This window comes from Chroicocephalus ridibundus, chromosome 1 (assembly GCF_963924245.1).
Source record: "Chroicocephalus ridibundus chromosome 1, bChrRid1.1, whole genome shotgun sequence".
In the NCBI taxonomy this organism is placed as follows: Eukaryota; Metazoa; Chordata; class Aves; order Charadriiformes; family Laridae; genus Chroicocephalus; species Chroicocephalus ridibundus.
This window is the reverse complement of record NC_086284.1, coordinates 73,608,271-73,626,965: the sequence shown is the minus strand read 5'-3', so window position 1 is coordinate 73,626,965 and position 18,695 is coordinate 73,608,271. Positions and strand designations below refer to the sequence as shown.

Genomic DNA, 18,695 nt, shown 5'->3' with positions numbered 1-18,695 from the left:
ATGCATACAGGAAAAAAACCCCTATGCATAATGCTATTCAGAATGATGCACTTACGTACCCAAACCCTTCCAAACAGACCACCACGCGTCCTGCCCTCTAGATATCTATACTCTTGGAGGTTAGGGGTAGCACCTTTGGTCCCAGGGCTCCAGATCACAACACGATACCTGGGTTTGAGGCTCTGGAGCCCGGTGGACAAGGCAGGAGGAATGTCTTGAGGGGAGACTTCATGTAAATGCACAGTTCACGGGCACCTCACTGCCTGATTCAGGAGGGTAATCAACCTGTCCTTTGAAGCCGCATAAATAATGTTTGGGTGGAGGTAGTAAATCTGCACCAAGGATGAATTAACTGCCATTGAATCATATAAGCTTGGCTTGAGTGTGTGGCTTGTAACATGCCTGAGGAAAATAAAAAAGACATTTGCAAGAAAGAAACATTAATTTGCTCCTCCCGGTCTTTTCTGTTATTTTTATCTAGGCCAACATGACTTGCTTTGTGGGGTTTTTTGTTGCTGTTTGTTCCATTTTCACAAGGGAACACTGATTCACACTGAAACAAATCCACAGTCTGGCCCGAACGTGCCACCTCTCCTACATCAATGTCGCTCCTTTTTAGCGCTCCTGCCAGGAGATGCCAACTGGACTCCTTCGACACTCTCAGAGGAGGGACACCTCGCAAGAGGGTGCAGGCTTTTTTTACCCACAGGGACCCCTGGCAGCGTTCGTGCCCCCTCGCACACCTCTTCCCTCGCACACCCTGGGCACTGCCAGGGTCAGCCGTGCAACGTCGTGGTCTTCTCCATGTATGCAGGGGAAGAACAAGTTCATTACTGCAGATGGACCCAGGCACATGCGCTCACCCATCCATGTCTAGGCATGTCCTGCAGGTCCTTCCCAATGTGCATCTTGTGCACAGGTGAGAGCTCCTACATCCCCAAAAGAACAGGGAACATCTGTATTCATGACTGCCAGAGAACCGTGGATAAAAGTCTGTCCTAGAAGAAGGTAGAAAAGAAAAGAAACCCGGCGAAGGCCAACAGAAGGTAGCAGAAAGAGAACTGGGACGTCAGTGTGCACCTACATATCAATATGAGTTAATTTACTTCACTCTGACACTCAGGTATTCAGCCTCCTATTCAAGAACACACACAGTTTACTAATAGTTTTTGCTCCCATTGCTCCCCCTTCTTTCTTGTTTCCAGTGTTTGACCTCTGGTTTTCTCTTCCACTGCTCTCAGTTTTGTATCTCTCTCTGAAAATTTGGTGTTTGCAGTTCCTTCTCCTCCTTCTTAAGATGTATCCCTCTCATTTTCTTTCTGCTCTTTTGGCACAGCACTTTCTGTTTTCCTTCCTCCCATCTCCTCCTTTCTCTCCTGCTTCCTTTTTCACACAAACAATTTATCTGACTAGAAGGGCTTCTGCTTCTTGAACACAGTCATTTATCAGTGGTAACCAGTCGTTTCTACTTCTAAAAATTGTCTGGGAACTAATATTTGCTGTGGGGTAGCCCTAGCATATAGTTACAATTTAAAGATAAGCATTATAAATATATTATATCTAGTAGACAGCACAGTTTCAGAAGATTGTATGAAGATCTGTTATTAGGCAAGGAAGTTTTCACACCTAACCAGATTCTGGAGCCTGCTCTATCTAATACAGCACGCTATATGACACGGTATGCAGTCTCAAATCAAAACCATAAATATATTGGGGTATATCTCTGAATCCATACTCTGGGTTCAGAGATCTTACAGGGTTTTAAACTGATGAAGGAGAAGAAAGGAAAGTAAAGAGCATTCCTCAGGAATAAAATACCATCGAACTAGAAAAAAAAACTTTGGAGGATGGCTTATGTTTTACATATTGCTAAATATCAGCAAAAATAAATATGTTCATTTCTCCAAAATACCTCCAGATGGCATTAAAACCCTTCTTCTTTTGGTCTTTATTGCAATATTATTTTTAAAAATGATAATTATTAGAATCATTCTATTAACCATTCCCAGCAATCATACTATCAGAAGGCATAAGGCTGCTAATGCTTAATTCATTTAATAAGTTTGGCTAAATATGCTCACATACTGTAATTACATTCCACAACACAATCTGCAGGACAAGCCATTTCTTACACCACGTCAAAGCTTTTTCTAGATTCATTTCCAGAAGATTTTTAATGTGTATTTGCAGCAGAAATCAAAGCATCCCACAATAAATCACTGTTATTGTACCTCCTTCTGTGACTACTTTTGGCCCTGTAACAAATGGTGACACCTTGCGAGATTTACATGATATAATGCTCTGAATTTAAATAACAGGAATCAGAAAACATAAATTATGGGCAAGATGCACTCTAAAATTCACATGACTGACTGTTACAAGAATTTCCCTCCCTCAAATGGGATTAAAAAGGTGAATGGTTTTGCAGAAATTCATAATGCTCCTGCCTGGTAGTTATTAAAGGAATTCACTTATCTAGCTCAGTTTGGGAGACTGATGCTATTTATTTATTTTTTTTAACTTGCAGCCCATCTGTTTCATAGACCGGTTTATGTTGGCAAAACAATTCAGTCCTTTGTGTACTAGAGTTAAAAATGGTAAAAGCTTCTATTGTTGCACTAGAGTGAAGGTGAACACTGATATATTACAAGTGCCTGTTCCTATCTATTTCTCGACTTCTTTTGTTAATTCAAAAACATCAACAAAATCGTGAGAGACCAGAGATAGCTGTAATTGGATTTCAAGTAATTCAGAGGTGAAGCTGCAGACTGCAGTCTTTTAAAATTACATCAGTACATCAAAGGCATATGTGACATGATGTTTTTTAGCAAGTGTGACAAACTCCGGCAGCATTAAGGTAATGTTGAAGTCAGGTTGTAAAGGCCAGCCTCGCACACCCACAAATACCATCTCATATCTATTCAGCGTGACACAGAGCCATTTCACTTGCAAAGATGTCTGACTTAGCAGCATGCAGAAGTTCTAGGAATAATTAATGTTTAGTCATTATCTAAAAAGCAGTTTTAAGAAAAGAATCAGTGAAAGAGCTTTATCTAATGAAAACAAACAAATTCTATTTTGCCCAACCAATCTGATAAAAACACAGCTGCCTTCTGCAATCTTAAACGCAAAAGTGACTTACGATGTATGGGTTGCGCTTTTCTCTGGACTCTTTGGCTCTACATCACTTTTCCCTTTAAAAGAGAAGAAGAAAACGGCATCAGAAATGGGTCAATACAGAAACTGCTCAGATGTGACACATCAACCCTTTATTCATTGCTAACACTGACCACTCTTGCCAGATGTGCAGACCGCTGCCGAGGCAATCACAGGGCTGCGGGGGCACTGCTGGACCATTTGCAAATGGGGAGTCAACCCCGACTTGACTTTTCTTGTCACTGACACGTGTACTCTGGAAACGTCAGGCAAGGAAATCCCACAAGAGAGGCTGCTTGAAGGACACAGGCTTTACCAAGGATAGCAGACCTTGGAGCGATGGAGAGGATTTCTCTAGGGCCCTACAGCTCTGCTGTTGAAAGTGCACCCCATCCAACATGCACATGCTCCAAAAACCCGCTCCAGGAACAGTAATTATTTCATACAAAGCAAAACAGCATCAGCAGGAGTTAGTAAGGCAGTGATTAGAATGCAATTCTGCCAATGGATGTTTTGGTTCGCATTCATTTTGACAGGTTAAGGACCCTATCTTCAGCTTCTGTAAGTGGGAGCTGGGGAAGCTCTCTTTGCTATGTTGTATATTTTGTCTGAGGTACTCAACTCCAGAAGTCAGCTACCCAAATGCTTGAGAAGTATCAGAGGCCCAAGGGATGCCTCTTCACATTTCCTTACGACTCACATGGGTTCTGGCATAGCACGTTGACTTGTGATGATCCCCTTCTTGGGTCCAAAATCATATATCTGCCCAACACAACTTAGTTACATAGCAGACACCAGGGAAGCAGGCTCCCAGCTGCTTCTGCTAAGTCAGGGTAAGTCCTTCTCCCTCCTTTCTTCCACCCCAAAAAGTAAGGCTGATGTTGTTTGCCGTAATTATTGCTCTCTGACTAATCTGAGACAGCTGGACTTCAGTGTAAGATTTTTGTTTAGCTCTACCATGGATGTACAGGGTCTGCCACTTCACTTCCATCACCTTGAACTTGAATTCTGGACCTAGCGACTGTGCAGCTGCTGCTCCTCTTGTGTGTTGCTGGATGCTGACAGCTGTCTACGCATGAGTTTATGTTGCTTAGCAGACAAGGAAATGCAGAGGTTGAGTGTGACTGGTTTACTGATGGATGTGTTTTACTCCGTCACCTTTTAATGAGTTTCGTTAAACCAAAATCCACCTGTGCCTTCTGAAAAAAAGGTTAGCAGTGCTTATTTTGGTCAGGCTGTTTCAGTGTTGTCTGATTTTCTGCTCCTTGACTTGACATGAATTTTTTGCTACCAAGGTCCTTCCACTGCTGTACAGAAGCAAGCTGAAGGACTTACTCTAGACAATGACCTTCTGGAAGTGGGTGTCTAGAGGAGGTTCTGGGTATTGCAAACACCTCGCTGTGGTGCTTTTAGATCTCATCCTCCCCTCTGTAAGGGCTTGTGTCTACCCAACTTAGGTCCCTAAATTTTAGTAAACAGGACGGGGGAAGCTCTGAATGATTTCAAAACCACCGATGCCTCTCTGTGGACCTCTAGGGAAGCTAAGCATTTACTGCAGGAAGACAGCTAAAGGCACCTAAAATTTAGGCACTAGGTGGGGCATCCACACAGGATGAAATACATCCACTCCATAATCTCTAGCTCACTTTCCACTTTTACCACAGACCTCAGAAAGTATATCCAGATGATGAACTTGCTGGCTATAAAGCTGTTGCTACAGTATACGTTTGTCAGCCTTAGGGTGCTTGAGTCCTGGAGCTCATCTGCATTATGATAATGTGGGACAAGAAACCAACAGTAACAGTTGGCATATATTCAAAGATTTTCTATTAGTAACTTAGGCTTTTTATAAGTGATGAATTATTACCATGAACACTGCTTTGTTTGAGTGTGAGAGAGAATATGGATTCCTGAGTGCTTTGCCAGCAGAGTTCACATCAGTTCTACTTTCAGCAATGTATGTTAATGCAGCAACAAGGGAAACAGCATAAGTACTGTGAAGAGACAGCAAAGGGAATCTCTGTGATTTAGCAAAACTGGGTATTAATGAATTACCCTACAGTAAGCATTTGCAGCTGCTTTTATGCTAATCGTCACTTAACATACTTCTGTGCAGAAGGGGAGGACGGAGCCTGTACAGATGGTAGAAACACATCAGTCCGGCCTATAAGAGTAGAAAATCTGGCCATTAATGCTGTATCAGTTCTTACCAACTTTGTTCTCACTTGATTCAATCATAGAAATTTTAAAAATGTGTATAGACTAAGTATAGTTGAATGTCACAGATATGGTACAGATAAGATTTTTGGATAAGCACATGTAAAAGGGAATTACCTGTCAGAACAACTTGCTTTTTTCACACTCGCTCTTGGCCAGACTAAGATTTGTTTTCCATTTTCCATGTAACCTGCCAAATGCATGCAGGAACCATTTTGGGAGGCTGGCATTTGCCGAACTGCTAAGTCTTCTCTAGCTCTGGCTTCTTCTTATGGGCAAATTTGCATCGCCCTTTGTTTTTCTTAGCCTTTTGGGAATTGACAAAGAATATTCTACACAACTGCCTATAGGACTGTTGTTTGCACACTTTATTTCAGGTGCTAAGCACTGTGTATGTCTCCTGAAATGGATGTGGACATGTGTGCCTGTGTGTTGGAGTGTGTATGCATACACACGCCTCCAGAAACACATGGTGGGATCCACCGGTCCTCAGATCCTTAGCCACAGAGCTGGGAGTTCTTTGCTCGTTTCTACCTCATCTCACACAACTCCCTTCCTAATTTTGTTAGATGCAATCAGAGAAGATGTGTCCAGATTTCTCCCATTTAAAAATAAATTACAAATGAACTTTTGTAGGATTTACCCATTGAATAGTGGGTGGCCAGAGAAGGAGTTCTCTCCTCTGAGTTGTAATTTGGGTGAATCACTCAACCTAACCAAGCCAAGTTTCCCCTTCTGGGTAACAGGGATAAATAATATTTATTGTGACAGAGCAGTATAACTTCAGGCATTATGGGTTTTTCATAGCATCATAGAATGGTTTAGGTTGGAAGGGACCTTAAAGGTCACCTAGTTCCACCCCCCCTGCCATGGGCAGGGACACCCACCACTAGACCAGGCTGCTCAAAGCCCCATCCAGCCTGTTCTTGTACACTTGCTTTGATTTCCTCGTGGGTGAAGGATGAGAGAAATGCAAATGTTATCCATGAGAAAGACAATGTTTGCAGCTGGAGTAAAACCATTGCAAGCAACAGGCTCAAGAGCCACTCCAAAGAAGTCATGGTGCAATGGGAAATAACAACTAATTGGGACTCTGAAGATGTGCACTTGGATAACACAGCACATAGACCATTAGACACCTTTCCCCCACAGAGTCATTTGCTAGCATTTCCTCACACCTGAATCCTTTTTTTCATTAATTTCCTTTAAGTTTGACGTACGGGACTGGTAAGGTCTATGTCTCATTCTAACTGTGTCTTATTCAATGTCTTATCCCAGCACCTCGACAGGAATCCTCACGGATACAGGTCTCAGAGGTAGTCAAATTTCCTGTGCAATGTTAGGAAAAGTGTCTGGGTGTCTGACAGTGACCTTAAGTTTTGCCACCACTGAAGAAAATGTTTCTGCGTGGGTTCAGCTGTTCTTTGGTTTAGTTGCCAGGTACAGGCAGTACCAAGTGCAGCTCTAGCCCAGCTGTAAATATATTCTGATTTTGCTAAGCAGGATGAATGAGGAGATAAGAAGAAGCTGGAGGTACTGTGTGTGGAAGGGCAGATAGGAGAATTGGAAATAAACTGAGATTGGAGATGACTGGAGTAAGGAGCAGAGGAAAGGTGTGAGGAGGCAGGACTAATGTCCTAATCCACAGGGAAGCGGGTTTCATTAGATCTGCAGAACAACCTATTTTATTCAAGTGTTGAAAGAAGGAAATACTGAAAATGAAACTATGACCAAAGCTGGCCAAACACTGTGGCCTCTGATGTCATCGCGAAGCCCTCAGCTCAGCTGGTGTGTTTGTGACTCCGCGTGTGTTTGCATAGCCCTCTCTATTATGGGCCTTTTGCGCTTCCTTCTCTCATTACTGTATTCATTATTTTCTGACAGAACCTCATCCCTTTTGCCTTTTATTATTTCCTTAGTGCTGGTACTCTCAGCAATATCAAACCGATGCCAGCAATTAAGTGACACCACTGCATGTTTCTTCACAACATTGTCTTCCGCATGCCGACCTTTCCCCAGCAAAGAGCCGCACTGTTTTAATAGCCTACATCTCCCAGCCTTGTCTCTCTGGATGTCTTCTCCCTCACGCGGTGGGTGACCAGCCACTGTCAAAGCCCTACCTACCAGCTCAGGGCATTTTTCATCTTCAGTCACAGCCCTGTAATTTGCAAAGAGGGCTCTGTGCCGGCTGACAGGTCAGGAAGCTAGCAAAATAGTCCTTTTGGTTGAGAAGATTTTATATTGAGAGCAGGATAGGATCATGTATTTTTAATATGCAAGACAACACTAACAACAGTCAGAGGTGTCAGGGGAGAGGATTAATATTTTGTTTCGCAGAACAATTCAATCTTTCCTTTCAATACAGCTGCTAAGTTTTTTTTACCGTAACTAAATGTAATTAAAGTGCTGCTGATCTGAACCATGATTTGTAAATTAGAGTCCACTGAAAAGCCCCAACCAGGAGCCACACAAGCGCACATCGCTCCCCTGCCCACGCTGCTAGCCAAGAAGACCCACGGCCATATGGTCTTTGAGACATTATCTGGTGTTAGTTTGGCAGGATTCATGTAGTTTATTACTGTGCAACAGCCACAAAATGAAAAATAAATTATAACAAGTCTTCCCGCAGAATTTTCTGGCAGTTTGGATCTGGACGTGCAACTAGGTCATCTCTTTTCTGGCTTTCCAAAAAAGCCACTTCTTTGCCCTTTCAGTCTTTCTCTTCTACATAATGAAATGGCCATAATGAAATGAATCCTTTTTGTTCTTCCCAGTCCACCAAAAGAGCTGACATTTTGACGGTCAGTCTTCAGTTCAGTTCTCCACATTTGGCCATAGCTGAGTGCTGCCTGCTGAGGCTCTGCGCACTCCCAGTCTGCTACTGGTTCCTTACTCTATCAGTCACTTGTTTTTCATCGTCATTGTCATCCCCTCCACCCAATGCAGCCAGAAAATGAGTTGGTACTTACTTGTATTGCTGTGTCCTGTAGATCCCTGTTGCGACTCCTACAGTAATAATAGAAAAAAAGGTACGGTGTGTTATTTTTACGGCAATTTTTAGCTGCAATACTTGCTTGAATATTACCTTAACCATACAAACAGCACTGTTAATTGTTCATTCGGTTTCAAAGTAATTTTCAATTACAAGAATAAATCCAATATTTCCTTGAAAATCCATTAATTCTAAGGCTTGTAAACTTATTTCACAACCCTTTAATGGTGCAATTCCTTGTATAGCTATTACGACTCTCCCGCTCACTATTCATTTATTGATCAGCCAAAACTCGTCTATTATCTTCTACAAGTTTAGATGAGAAGACAGAGGGAAGACCAATATTGTTTCATGGACCGTTGGATTCCTGAGGTAGTAGCACAACTGGCCTTTCCTTTTCATGTGTTGATATTGACAGCACCAGAGAATGGAAATACAGACTTCAGTTCTGGGTCCCTGAGATTACAAGGTCAACCTTGTATCACAACTGCAATATCTGTGAATACTGTGTAATAAATCAGTCCATTCTTTCCTCACGTGTAAGTGTTCACATATTTTACTCACAGAATTTATTTGCATTTATAAAAATATAAAAGAAGCCTATAAATAGAAGGGAAATACAAATATAAGCTATAACAAAAAGATGTTAATTAGGGAGAAAAAGAACACTTTACTACGGATGACAGCAGGGAAGGTACCCTGTAGGTAACTCCGCTTCTGAATAATCCAGACACGCACAGGAATCCCACCTTGCATACATGCTGCAGCTGCAGCTGCTAGGAGAGGCCAGGCACCCACCCAATGACTAACACACACGGTCATTTTTGGTGAGGAACTGGGTGCTGGACCAGATCCCTGGTCCACAGAGGCTGAGTGATGAGCCAAATGCACAGCTCATCAAGAAAGGAATTGCAAGTCCCCAGGGAGCTCAAAGATGCTCCGGCACAGAGGAGCTGATCTTACTGCTGAGTCACTCAGAAGGACATATCAGGGGCTCAGGGCCTCAAGAGTTTCTTGGCATCTCTAAACGGAGGTTGGCTGGACCACAGGCAGTAGGGTCTCAAGGGCTTGGCTAGTCAAATCCCCTCAACCTCCACCATTTTGCTCTGGAGTCAAGGGTCTCCAGACTGCATGGCTTTGATCTGTAGTTTTTATGCTATAACACTTGTCTGCCATTCACTGCCATCCTACACACCTGAAATGTGAGACATCAAATTTTTGGGCAAACCCTACCGTGTTTCACACGATGACAACAATTTCAATAATTTGAAATTGTCTACTTTTGACAAATTGCCTCAGCTTTTTGTGAATGCTTTTGATGAAGGGATATTAAAGGCTGCTTTTTTCTGGTGTCTGAATATAATCTTAAGAAGTCAAGATCAGCTTGCAGTGGTGATGTAGTGCCATACACACTTGAATTTGAACGCTATTCTAGTAGCCAATCAGGCTGCTAATAAAAGTACGTTATTAGAGCATGTTCAGTTTCCAGAATAGTGAATTTATGTACCTAGAGAAGTTTAGGGGAATATAATAATCTTGATGGAAATACCCTCGGGTTTGTAAAAGTGTTTGAAACTACTAAACAAGGATCTCGCTCACTCTTTTGCATTTTCATCAACCTCAGGAAGAATGCACCCTCCCCTTTAACTGCCTGGCACAGTATCCTACCTCTGCCATTGGCTCTGCATAGTCTCAAATTTGCCATCAGCAAAACATGTGAGCTATAACATTTTCACTTTTCCTTTTAACGCCTTTAATTCTTTAAAATAAGTGTCTTGATTCTCAATGAATTATTCTTAATATTAAAGGCTAATATAAAAATCTCATAGCAAGATGGAGAATTCTCCCACTCAGGTAGGAAAAAAGTATGACTTTATGTAACTTAAAAAACAAAGGTGAAGTCTTCACTTCTGGTGATTGTTTTCTAGTGCATTTGCTCCAGCTTGTTAAAATCAACAAGAAGGCAAAGAGTAAATGAATTGAGCACTTAAGAACAACACCATTATGATAACTTAGCTTCTGCTGAGAATAATCACCCAATAGCTTTGTGACAAGACACCAGTTCTCCTGGAGGGGATAGATTAATTCTCAAATAAGAAAATGATGTCTGATCCCATAATATCACATACGCATAACTAGAAATCAAACACCTGATCAAACTTTCAAGACATGAAATCACAGTAAAAATGAAGAAAGAGAGCAAAGCAGGCAGCAGAATTAACAGCATTTTTTTTCCCGCTCAAGAGTAGAGAATTAGTGCCTGAACATGAAAGCTCATTCGCACAAGCATCAAGTGAGCTCTTATTTACCAAATTTAATTATTCATTTAAAGTTTATTTATTAAGATGTTTTTAATAAAATTACAATCAAATAATGCCTGATCATTTGTACGTAACAAAGTGTGACAGAGATAGGAGAAAGGAAAGCACACACAGCCTGTCACATCACACGCTGATTCAATTATCCTTAAGCTTTGAAAAACAAGAAATAAAGAGACTGTCATTGCCCCTTCCTAGTAAACTCAAGAGTACAAATTAATTCCACAGAGAAAGAAAATTCAAAGTTAAGGATGAAATGCAACTTTATGCCCTCTATTACACAAAGGATAGTTCCCTAAATGTGCTCTCCCAGCAGCGCTGTGTTGGGAAACCTACTGGGCAGTGCCGCACGTGTCAAACCTGACCCGGACTTTCCTTCGATTCTTGTGTATCAATGCATGTTTCCCATGTTAATGAGGTCTGATTTCATATCCAGGTACAGCAGGTGCACATTCATCCACCAAGCATATAGTTATATAGAGGGACACATCCAAACGCGCAGTTTCAAATATACAGTTCTTTTATATTTGTGATATATAAACCTCAGTTAATTAGCGTTTATTACTAGACGGATTTCACAACAAGTCTAGCTATAGTTGCTGTGGCCTTTGCAACTTTAATAGCCTAATTAATAAATTTCAAGTTTCAAGCTGTCAGATCACTAATTACTTGAGTTGCAGGTTAAAAGCAGTGTGGCATGTATGGGAACTAATGATGCTGACACTCAGTTTTTATAGACAGAAAAGCAAGGATGATTTGCATCCTTGCAACAGGGCAGGAGTCCTACAAGCTTCTCTTTTTTTCATTCCCAACAGGATGAGTATCCTTACACTTGGGAATTATCTTCTGTTAAAAAGGAATTGCAGCCTACTCGCTTCTCTGGCTGGAAGAGTCATTGCAAATGAACTGAACTGAACTGATCTCTCAACGCTGCCATAAAGACTGAAAATGAATTCACAGCACCGTGCATCGCTTGGAACTAAGAGATGAAGCTGATGCCCTGAATTTAGCCTTTTAGCCTCTTTGCTGGCCTTGGCCACTAGTTAACTGACAGGCCCATTTATCTGAATATTGTGCGGTCCACACCAGTTTGGTGTAGTCCTTAGGTTTTAACAACTTGGGACAGCTACATAGCTTACCTATGGGAAAGCTTCCTAAGAGTTATGGAGACATCCTTCATGAGATCCAATAAAGATTTTAGACCACACTTTGTGAAAAGCAGTAGCTAGCTTATGAATGTTTCAAAAACATGTTTGAAAAATTACAAAACTGTTCTTTGCATTTTCGAGCTTGAAAAGCAGATGCCTTCTAAAGTCTGTGACTGTACAGATTAAGAGTAAGCCACAGAATTAGCTTTTAATTATTTTAAAATATTTCAAAAAAGAGGTGGTGTCTAAAATTAACATGATCTATGGCCAGGAATTTTTCCAGGAGTCTGATGAGTTTTGTTAGGTACTTCTTCCCCATCTCACACAAAGCATTCTAATTTCTGATCGTGTAGACCACCCAGACCGCAATACAGTTGTGATGTTATTATATGTACAAAAGCATGCTCATATATTAGAAGATGGAATCTTGTCCGTCCTAAGCTTAAATAAAATGGAAATTCTACTTTGGTAAGAGAAAAGGAAAACACCTAGGAAAGGCTCTTTAAAAATGAATGGTAGATCTCTGAAATGGCTCTGCAGCTCAAACTATCAGAATATTTCCCAGAGAGATGGATGAACAGGCAGAGAGAAGATGAGAAAGTCAATATCAACCATTATTCACAGATCTTTGCCCTATGGTCTGTGGTTCTCCTATTCCTGTATTTATCACAATACATTTAGTGGTGAGGAAGTGCATCCGTGATGGCCTCACAGATACGCTGACAGGTGCATACCTTGCCCATGCACGTCTGCACGTGTGCCACGCAAGCACATCGCGTGCTGATAATTATGGCAGAAACCGCAGAGCTGCGAGCGCCACTTTGTTTTTGTCATTTTGTATCTGGGCGCTTCACCTGCTTGTAAGCTGCTGATCCATCTCTCTCCTACCGGACTTACTCTAACGTAACAAGCCTCTAGCCCACCTTACCGTCTTCAATCTGCACCTGCCTTCAACGAGCAAATAGACAGTGAGTTATTTCCTTCTTTTTCCTTCATAACATGCCAGAGATGTTCTGGTTTACACCCCTGGTACTTCAAAATCATGACGCTCTCATCCACGGAGAAGCTGTTTTACTGTAGGCAAATCTTGAAGGTTTCTGGGCTTTGTGGTTATAATAATTTTGCAGAATGGACTTAAAAGTTACCAGAGGAGTTGGCTTTAACTGGAGAAAAGTTATAAACAGCATTAATACCATCTTTCAAGCTTGAACACTTCATGAAATATGCTTGTGGCATATAAACAGTATATGGTGATGCAACATGAAATTTTTATTGGTTTTTGCATAGGATAGCTGATTTCATTCCCTCCTGACTTAGCAAGTATAAATAACGTGTTTCCCCCAAGCTCGTGCTGATGAGCTTTACCATGCTGCAGTGCATCCTCCCGAGGATACACACAGAATAGTGGAGCTGGTTTCAAGGGACCATCAGCAGGACCAGTGGCCTTGGTCCCTTCAGGGACCAAATGCTTCCCTGGCAAATACTTCTGCATCCCCTCTGGGCATCATGGCTACCTGCCTCTCCAGAAAAGCTGCCCGTGAAAGCCAGATTGGTGGCAGGGGATATATGCCCACTCCACAGCTTCCAACCACTCCACACCTCAGACCTCACTTGTTTCAACAAAAATCTCGGCTAGCGAAGCCAAAGGAAGCAGGAGCAATGGATACGAGTGGGAGGTTCTTGACGCGCAGCAGCTGTATATGCCCTGAGGTTTCAGTCAGGAGCCTCGGCAGGTGCGCGCAGAAGGCACCACATCTGGACACACCACCAGGGACACCTGCCGTTCTGCCTTGCGGTGAGGAACCCATGACCTACACAGCAGCATCAATGCTGCTGCCAGGAGATACACAAACAAGACCACGTAGCCCTGCAGAGGCTGTAAGCAAGGAAAAGGCAGAGGATACTGCCACACACATGAAGAAGGTCATCAGCACAGCATTAGCCTCAGGCCAGAGACCTCACACGCTTAGTCAGGGCTCATGCAGGACATATTTTGAGGAGACGGAGGCATGATGTTGCATGTCTTACCTTGTTTGGGAAGGGAAACTTGCTTTGTTCTGCCTTCCCTGGTGTGTGAATAGCTGACAGTGGTGGAGGCCATGAATGGGTCATCTCCTGAAAAACAATATCGTACAGCAAATTGTGTTTAGAAAGTCAATGGAATAGGAGACAGTGATAGTATATCAGTAGCAAGAGTGCCTGGGTAGTGGAATATTTAAGTTACTGCAGCTTCTAGGAAATGCCCAGTTTACATATAATCTAGACAATACATGAGCTACATTGATTTTTATCACAGACTCTTGAGAGCAGTACTTAAGCACCATTTCATTTTCTTGAATAGTTAATGCATCTTAAGTGCAAGAAGTTTGATTTCTCTGACAACCTGCAACCACATTTTAATCATGCCGTGTATTCCGGCTGGTGCGACTAACAGAAGAACTTTTTTTACAAAAAACCCCAGAAATTTCAGTTCGTGATCAAGTCATGGGGTACACACTATGCACTAATCACGACATAGATTTCATAGACAAGATCAGAATGATAAATGCTTAACACTTGCTTAATGGTTAATTCCTCAAATTGCCTTTGTCATTGTAAAGGAGTTGAATAAGTTTGCTAACTGCAAGGTGTTTGTGCCTTGCAGGACACAGACGTGTGGCAAGCCCTAAACAAAGTGTGCCCCACTCCAGCTTTGGCTCCTCCCTGTGTTGTTTTGAAGGACATTTTTTTAATAGCTAAGAGACACATGTAGCTTGACCAGACTTGTATGCAGTCATCCTTGACACAGCTTCAGGTAGCAGGTGGACACACCTTCAATACTGTTCTCATTCAAGGCCGAATGAGTTGGTCTCCAAAGCAAGGTTGCTTTTGGGGAGGTGTAAATTAAACACTTCAGATGAGAAGTTTTTTAAGACAGAGGCTTTATATTCCTCTCTAGTGCGGGCTGTTAAAGGATGGACATGTTTTTTGACATGTTCAGCACCAACAGCCATAATATTTGGTACACAGTAACTTAACAGAATTAATATGAGAAGTAACGCGGAGCGTGACAACCCTGAAGAGTCAGCCCGTAAGTTTCAAGAGCTGAAAAGCAAATAACATCCTGCCTAAGCAGGGGGCTCGCTGACACTATTAAGGGTTTGCCTGGCAGATGCTTTGCTGGGTTTTGATGCCATTAGCTGACTGTGGAATTGTTTCTCAGTGATATTCCAAGGAGTCGTGCTGAGATCCACGATCAGTCCCAAAATAATACTGGAGTTATATTTCCATGACTCATTCCTCTTTAAAGAGAAAAGACAATGTTCTGGTTTGAAAAAAGGTGCGGGTGAGTCTCATGCCCATCCTTCGTTAGTGCTGATGGAAGTGCTTCCTGACCCGGCACAGACTGAGCTGGGGCATTTTTTCCATAGAGGAAAGTCTCCAGCACGTCTGCCAATGAAAGGATCAGCTCTTTCAACACAGTTTATTAGTAATAAATGTCACCTTTAAAGCATTCTTGATAAACAGTTTATTTCCTAATAAAAACTACATTCTTTTATTTTATTTGAGGCTAAAAAGTTACACGATTTATTATACTTCTGTAATCTACGTGTGGGCCTCTAATCAGAGCATCATCTGGTTTGCAGTTTTGGGATCAGAATTGCTTAGCTTTTCAGTTCTTTGAGGCAGACTGTTCATCTTATGACTTCCTTATCCAGTAAGTGCCAGCAATAGCAGTATATAGGAATTTTTGATATACAGTAAGTTCTTTAAACTCAGGCAACAAAAAACACAGGCAACCATAATGCTGTTTGCTACAAGTACCTCACACATGTGCTGTTGTTTTCTAAAGATTAAGGAATTACATATTGAGAAATATTCCAACAGTAAAGGTTTATGACAATAAATTGACGACAAGGCGATCTGCAAGGTGGACATTTAACCCTAAGGCTGTGGTCTAAAATATATCACTTTCTCACCTGCTTTTCTCTGCTTTTCCCTTACATGACCATTTGCTTACTTTCTAGAAAATGGGATGTTGTGCATATAGAATAAAGGTGTTTCCACCAGTAAAACACTGCTCCCAAACAAAGAAAGTGTTTTCCCTATGAGTTGAGGTGCTGAGCTCAAAAGTATGCATAGGAAGGAACTATGTGGCCCTTCCTTTTGAAGGGCAATGCTTTACGTTATCTCTGTCAATTGAAGAATCGGGGCAGCCAGACTGGGAACGTCTGGTGGCTTTGACCTAAACTTATCCTACTTATGAAATATGCTATTCAGTACTTATGATTTCCATTTGCCCAAGAAGCAGCTCCTGCAGGCTACACGGCAGCTGACCCCCACTGTCACCTTCAGGGAAACATCTTCTGAGAAGTCTGCTATATGCCATGCAGAAACCAATCTGTTACGGCAGCAGAGCCCTTCCCTCCCACCTTGCCTGCCCGAGTCTGACAATGATACCTTCATCCAGGGAAAGGACCAGAGGGCTGATTAAAAATAAGGGTGACCTTTTTTTTTGACATGTCAAAATCTTTCATTTCTTCTTTTCCCCAAGATTATTTCTCATCCACACTTCAATGAAAAATGGCCTTAATGGTCTTTTTTTTTTCCCCAGCTAGCTTCTCTTCTCCTTTTTTACTTTGAGTTGTGGTATATAATAAAGCTTTCTACATAATTTAAATTTGACGTAACCCTTTCTGACACAAAGATTTAGTAAGACTACTGATATTTGCCAGGGTTAATAATTGCCATTATCGTGAATATCTGAATGTGAATTTACTAGAATAATATTTTAAGTTGTGATCATGTGGTGTATTTATCACTACCCTAATTCAGACAATTATAAAATGAAATCAAATTAGAAACAAAAAATCAGAAAACTAGCACAAAAAATGCCCCAAACTATAGGTTGTCACCACTAAGGAGTGGTAAGATTTAAATGTAATAAAATATTTTTTGAAAAGAGAAACACTAAACTATGTGCACAACCTCCTTCTGGCTGCCAAGAACAGAATCTCAGAAATCAGGAGAAAGGATTTAGGTGTCCAGCAAATGTCAACACTTTGCAAGATCAGGCAGAAACAAATCCAGAACATGTCCCTGTGCACCAGCTCTCGTGATTTTAGGCTGTCTGAAGATATTTGAGACAGACGAAAAGCACTAGTGGTGACATACTATTCTATCAAGATCTTTTTTTTAGTACATGGTGTGAAATGTTTGAAAACGCAGGCCCAAAAGGCAACTAACTAACCAATTAGAAAGGACTCAACTCTTACTGTTAAAACAAACTTTCATGCACAGCTTCTCTTTTCCACTTTGCTAACTTGCCTGTCCTTGGAGTTTGGGATTGGCAATATTGGCATAAAGTACCCACTGGACTGAAAACAATGCTTTAAATGGATTGATGAAAATTTAAATGTACTTAAGATCCTCTGCAGCTTCAAACTGGTGTTAGAACATTGATTGACACAAAAGATTTTTGAAATTAGAGAGAGAAAAAAACAGGGATTTTTTAAAGCATAAATTGAACAAAAAAATATGTCCAGAACACCTTGCACCAGAAAATGTTCCAGCCACTACAAGATAATGGTCTAATTTAAAACCAATTTAGATCTTTCTCCAAACTTGATTAAGCTAACCTTAAAGTCCTGAACAATGTTAATTAAAGGAATCACTGAGAAGCCATTTGGGGTCCAGAAGTGGGGAAAACAAAGATTTCTGGATCAAAGAATGAAGACCAGACTAGACTGCTTAAAAATACATGTGGATAAGCACGTGTGCCCAACTGCAGGACAGCTTCTTTGAGACGGTGACGACTGCTCTCCTCCTCCTGCCGGCAGATGCACAAGACCAAGGGGTGCCTCTGAGACCCTCTCTTTTTTTTTTTTTTAACACACGTTTCTCCTTGTGAGGGCTGCCTCTATGTTGTTTCAAAGCGACATCTGTGTGGTGGTGGCACGTCTCATTCACACGCATATTGTAGCCCTACAACCGCACTCGTCTCTGCCTATAGTAAATCCGTTTTCAGCAGTTATACGTAAACGTCCAGTTTTACAAGCTATAAAAGTCCAAGCCTAGTTAATCTTAGTCAACCTGCCAACTTGGCTTTTCTTCTTACTGAAGGGAAAGCCTTCAAATAAAGAAATCTATAGTATTGTGTATCCTTGCTCCAAATTCAGTTTCCGCAGCAACAATTAAGTAACGAGACGTTTCTTGTGGATTAATGACTGCTTGGCAGTGTTTTGTTTGGGGCTTTTAACCCTAGCTTGTAGGCAATTTTTCAGGAAAAGTACCATGCAGAGGTGAATAATAGTATTCACTCTAGACTTAAGGCAATGCTATTTATCTAGTGCCATCAGTCTTGCTGTGTGGCACATGATACCAGGAATGGTCGAACTGATTCAGAAAAATCGTAATTAATAAAAAGCAGGGAGACCAGTACCACCTAGATTTGAAGTCTAGCCACATGTATTATTTTGCTGTTCATTCGCTGCCAAACCCAGAACTTATCATAGGGCCATTAAGAAAATTGACCGTTTAATCCTTCTCTTTGCTTGTGCTCACCTAGCTGATTTTTGATTCATAACATTTTGTCCCTCCACAGATGATGATTTAAGAAATGTTTGTAGCATCTCATAAAGGACCCTGTCAAACACCTCTTGAAAATTATTTTAGCTGGCTCAACTTCATCCACTGCTCTACTGACATGTCGCAGGAATTACAGGAGATTGATGAGTCACAGTTTTCCTTTGGAAATACTCTGCTGGTTAGCTCACGGGGACCGCAGCATCTCTCTCTTTATAGTTACCTACTCTTAAATGCAGATTTTAGGGAAGCATTAGATATATTTATTCAGCTGGAAGTCAAGGCAACACAAAGCTAACA

At 41.4% G+C, this 18,695-nt stretch overlaps 1 protein-coding gene across 2 annotated transcripts in view; it reads right to left on the bottom strand.

The window, feature by feature from the left end:
• Positions 1-18,695, bottom strand: part of AFF3 (ALF transcription elongation factor 3) — a 338,460-nt gene that overhangs the window by 130,229 nt on the left and 189,536 nt on the right. For both annotated transcript variants that reach the window (XM_063339571.1, XM_063339580.1), the window contains exons 5-7: positions 13,860-13,946; positions 8,343-8,379; positions 3,143-3,194 (exon numbers count right to left, since the gene is read on the bottom strand). In XM_063339571.1, coding sequence (XP_063195641.1) covers positions 3,143-3,194; positions 8,343-8,379; positions 13,860-13,946 — 176 coding nt within the window. The remainder of the gene's footprint in view (positions 1-3,142; positions 3,195-8,342; positions 8,380-13,859; positions 13,947-18,695) is intronic.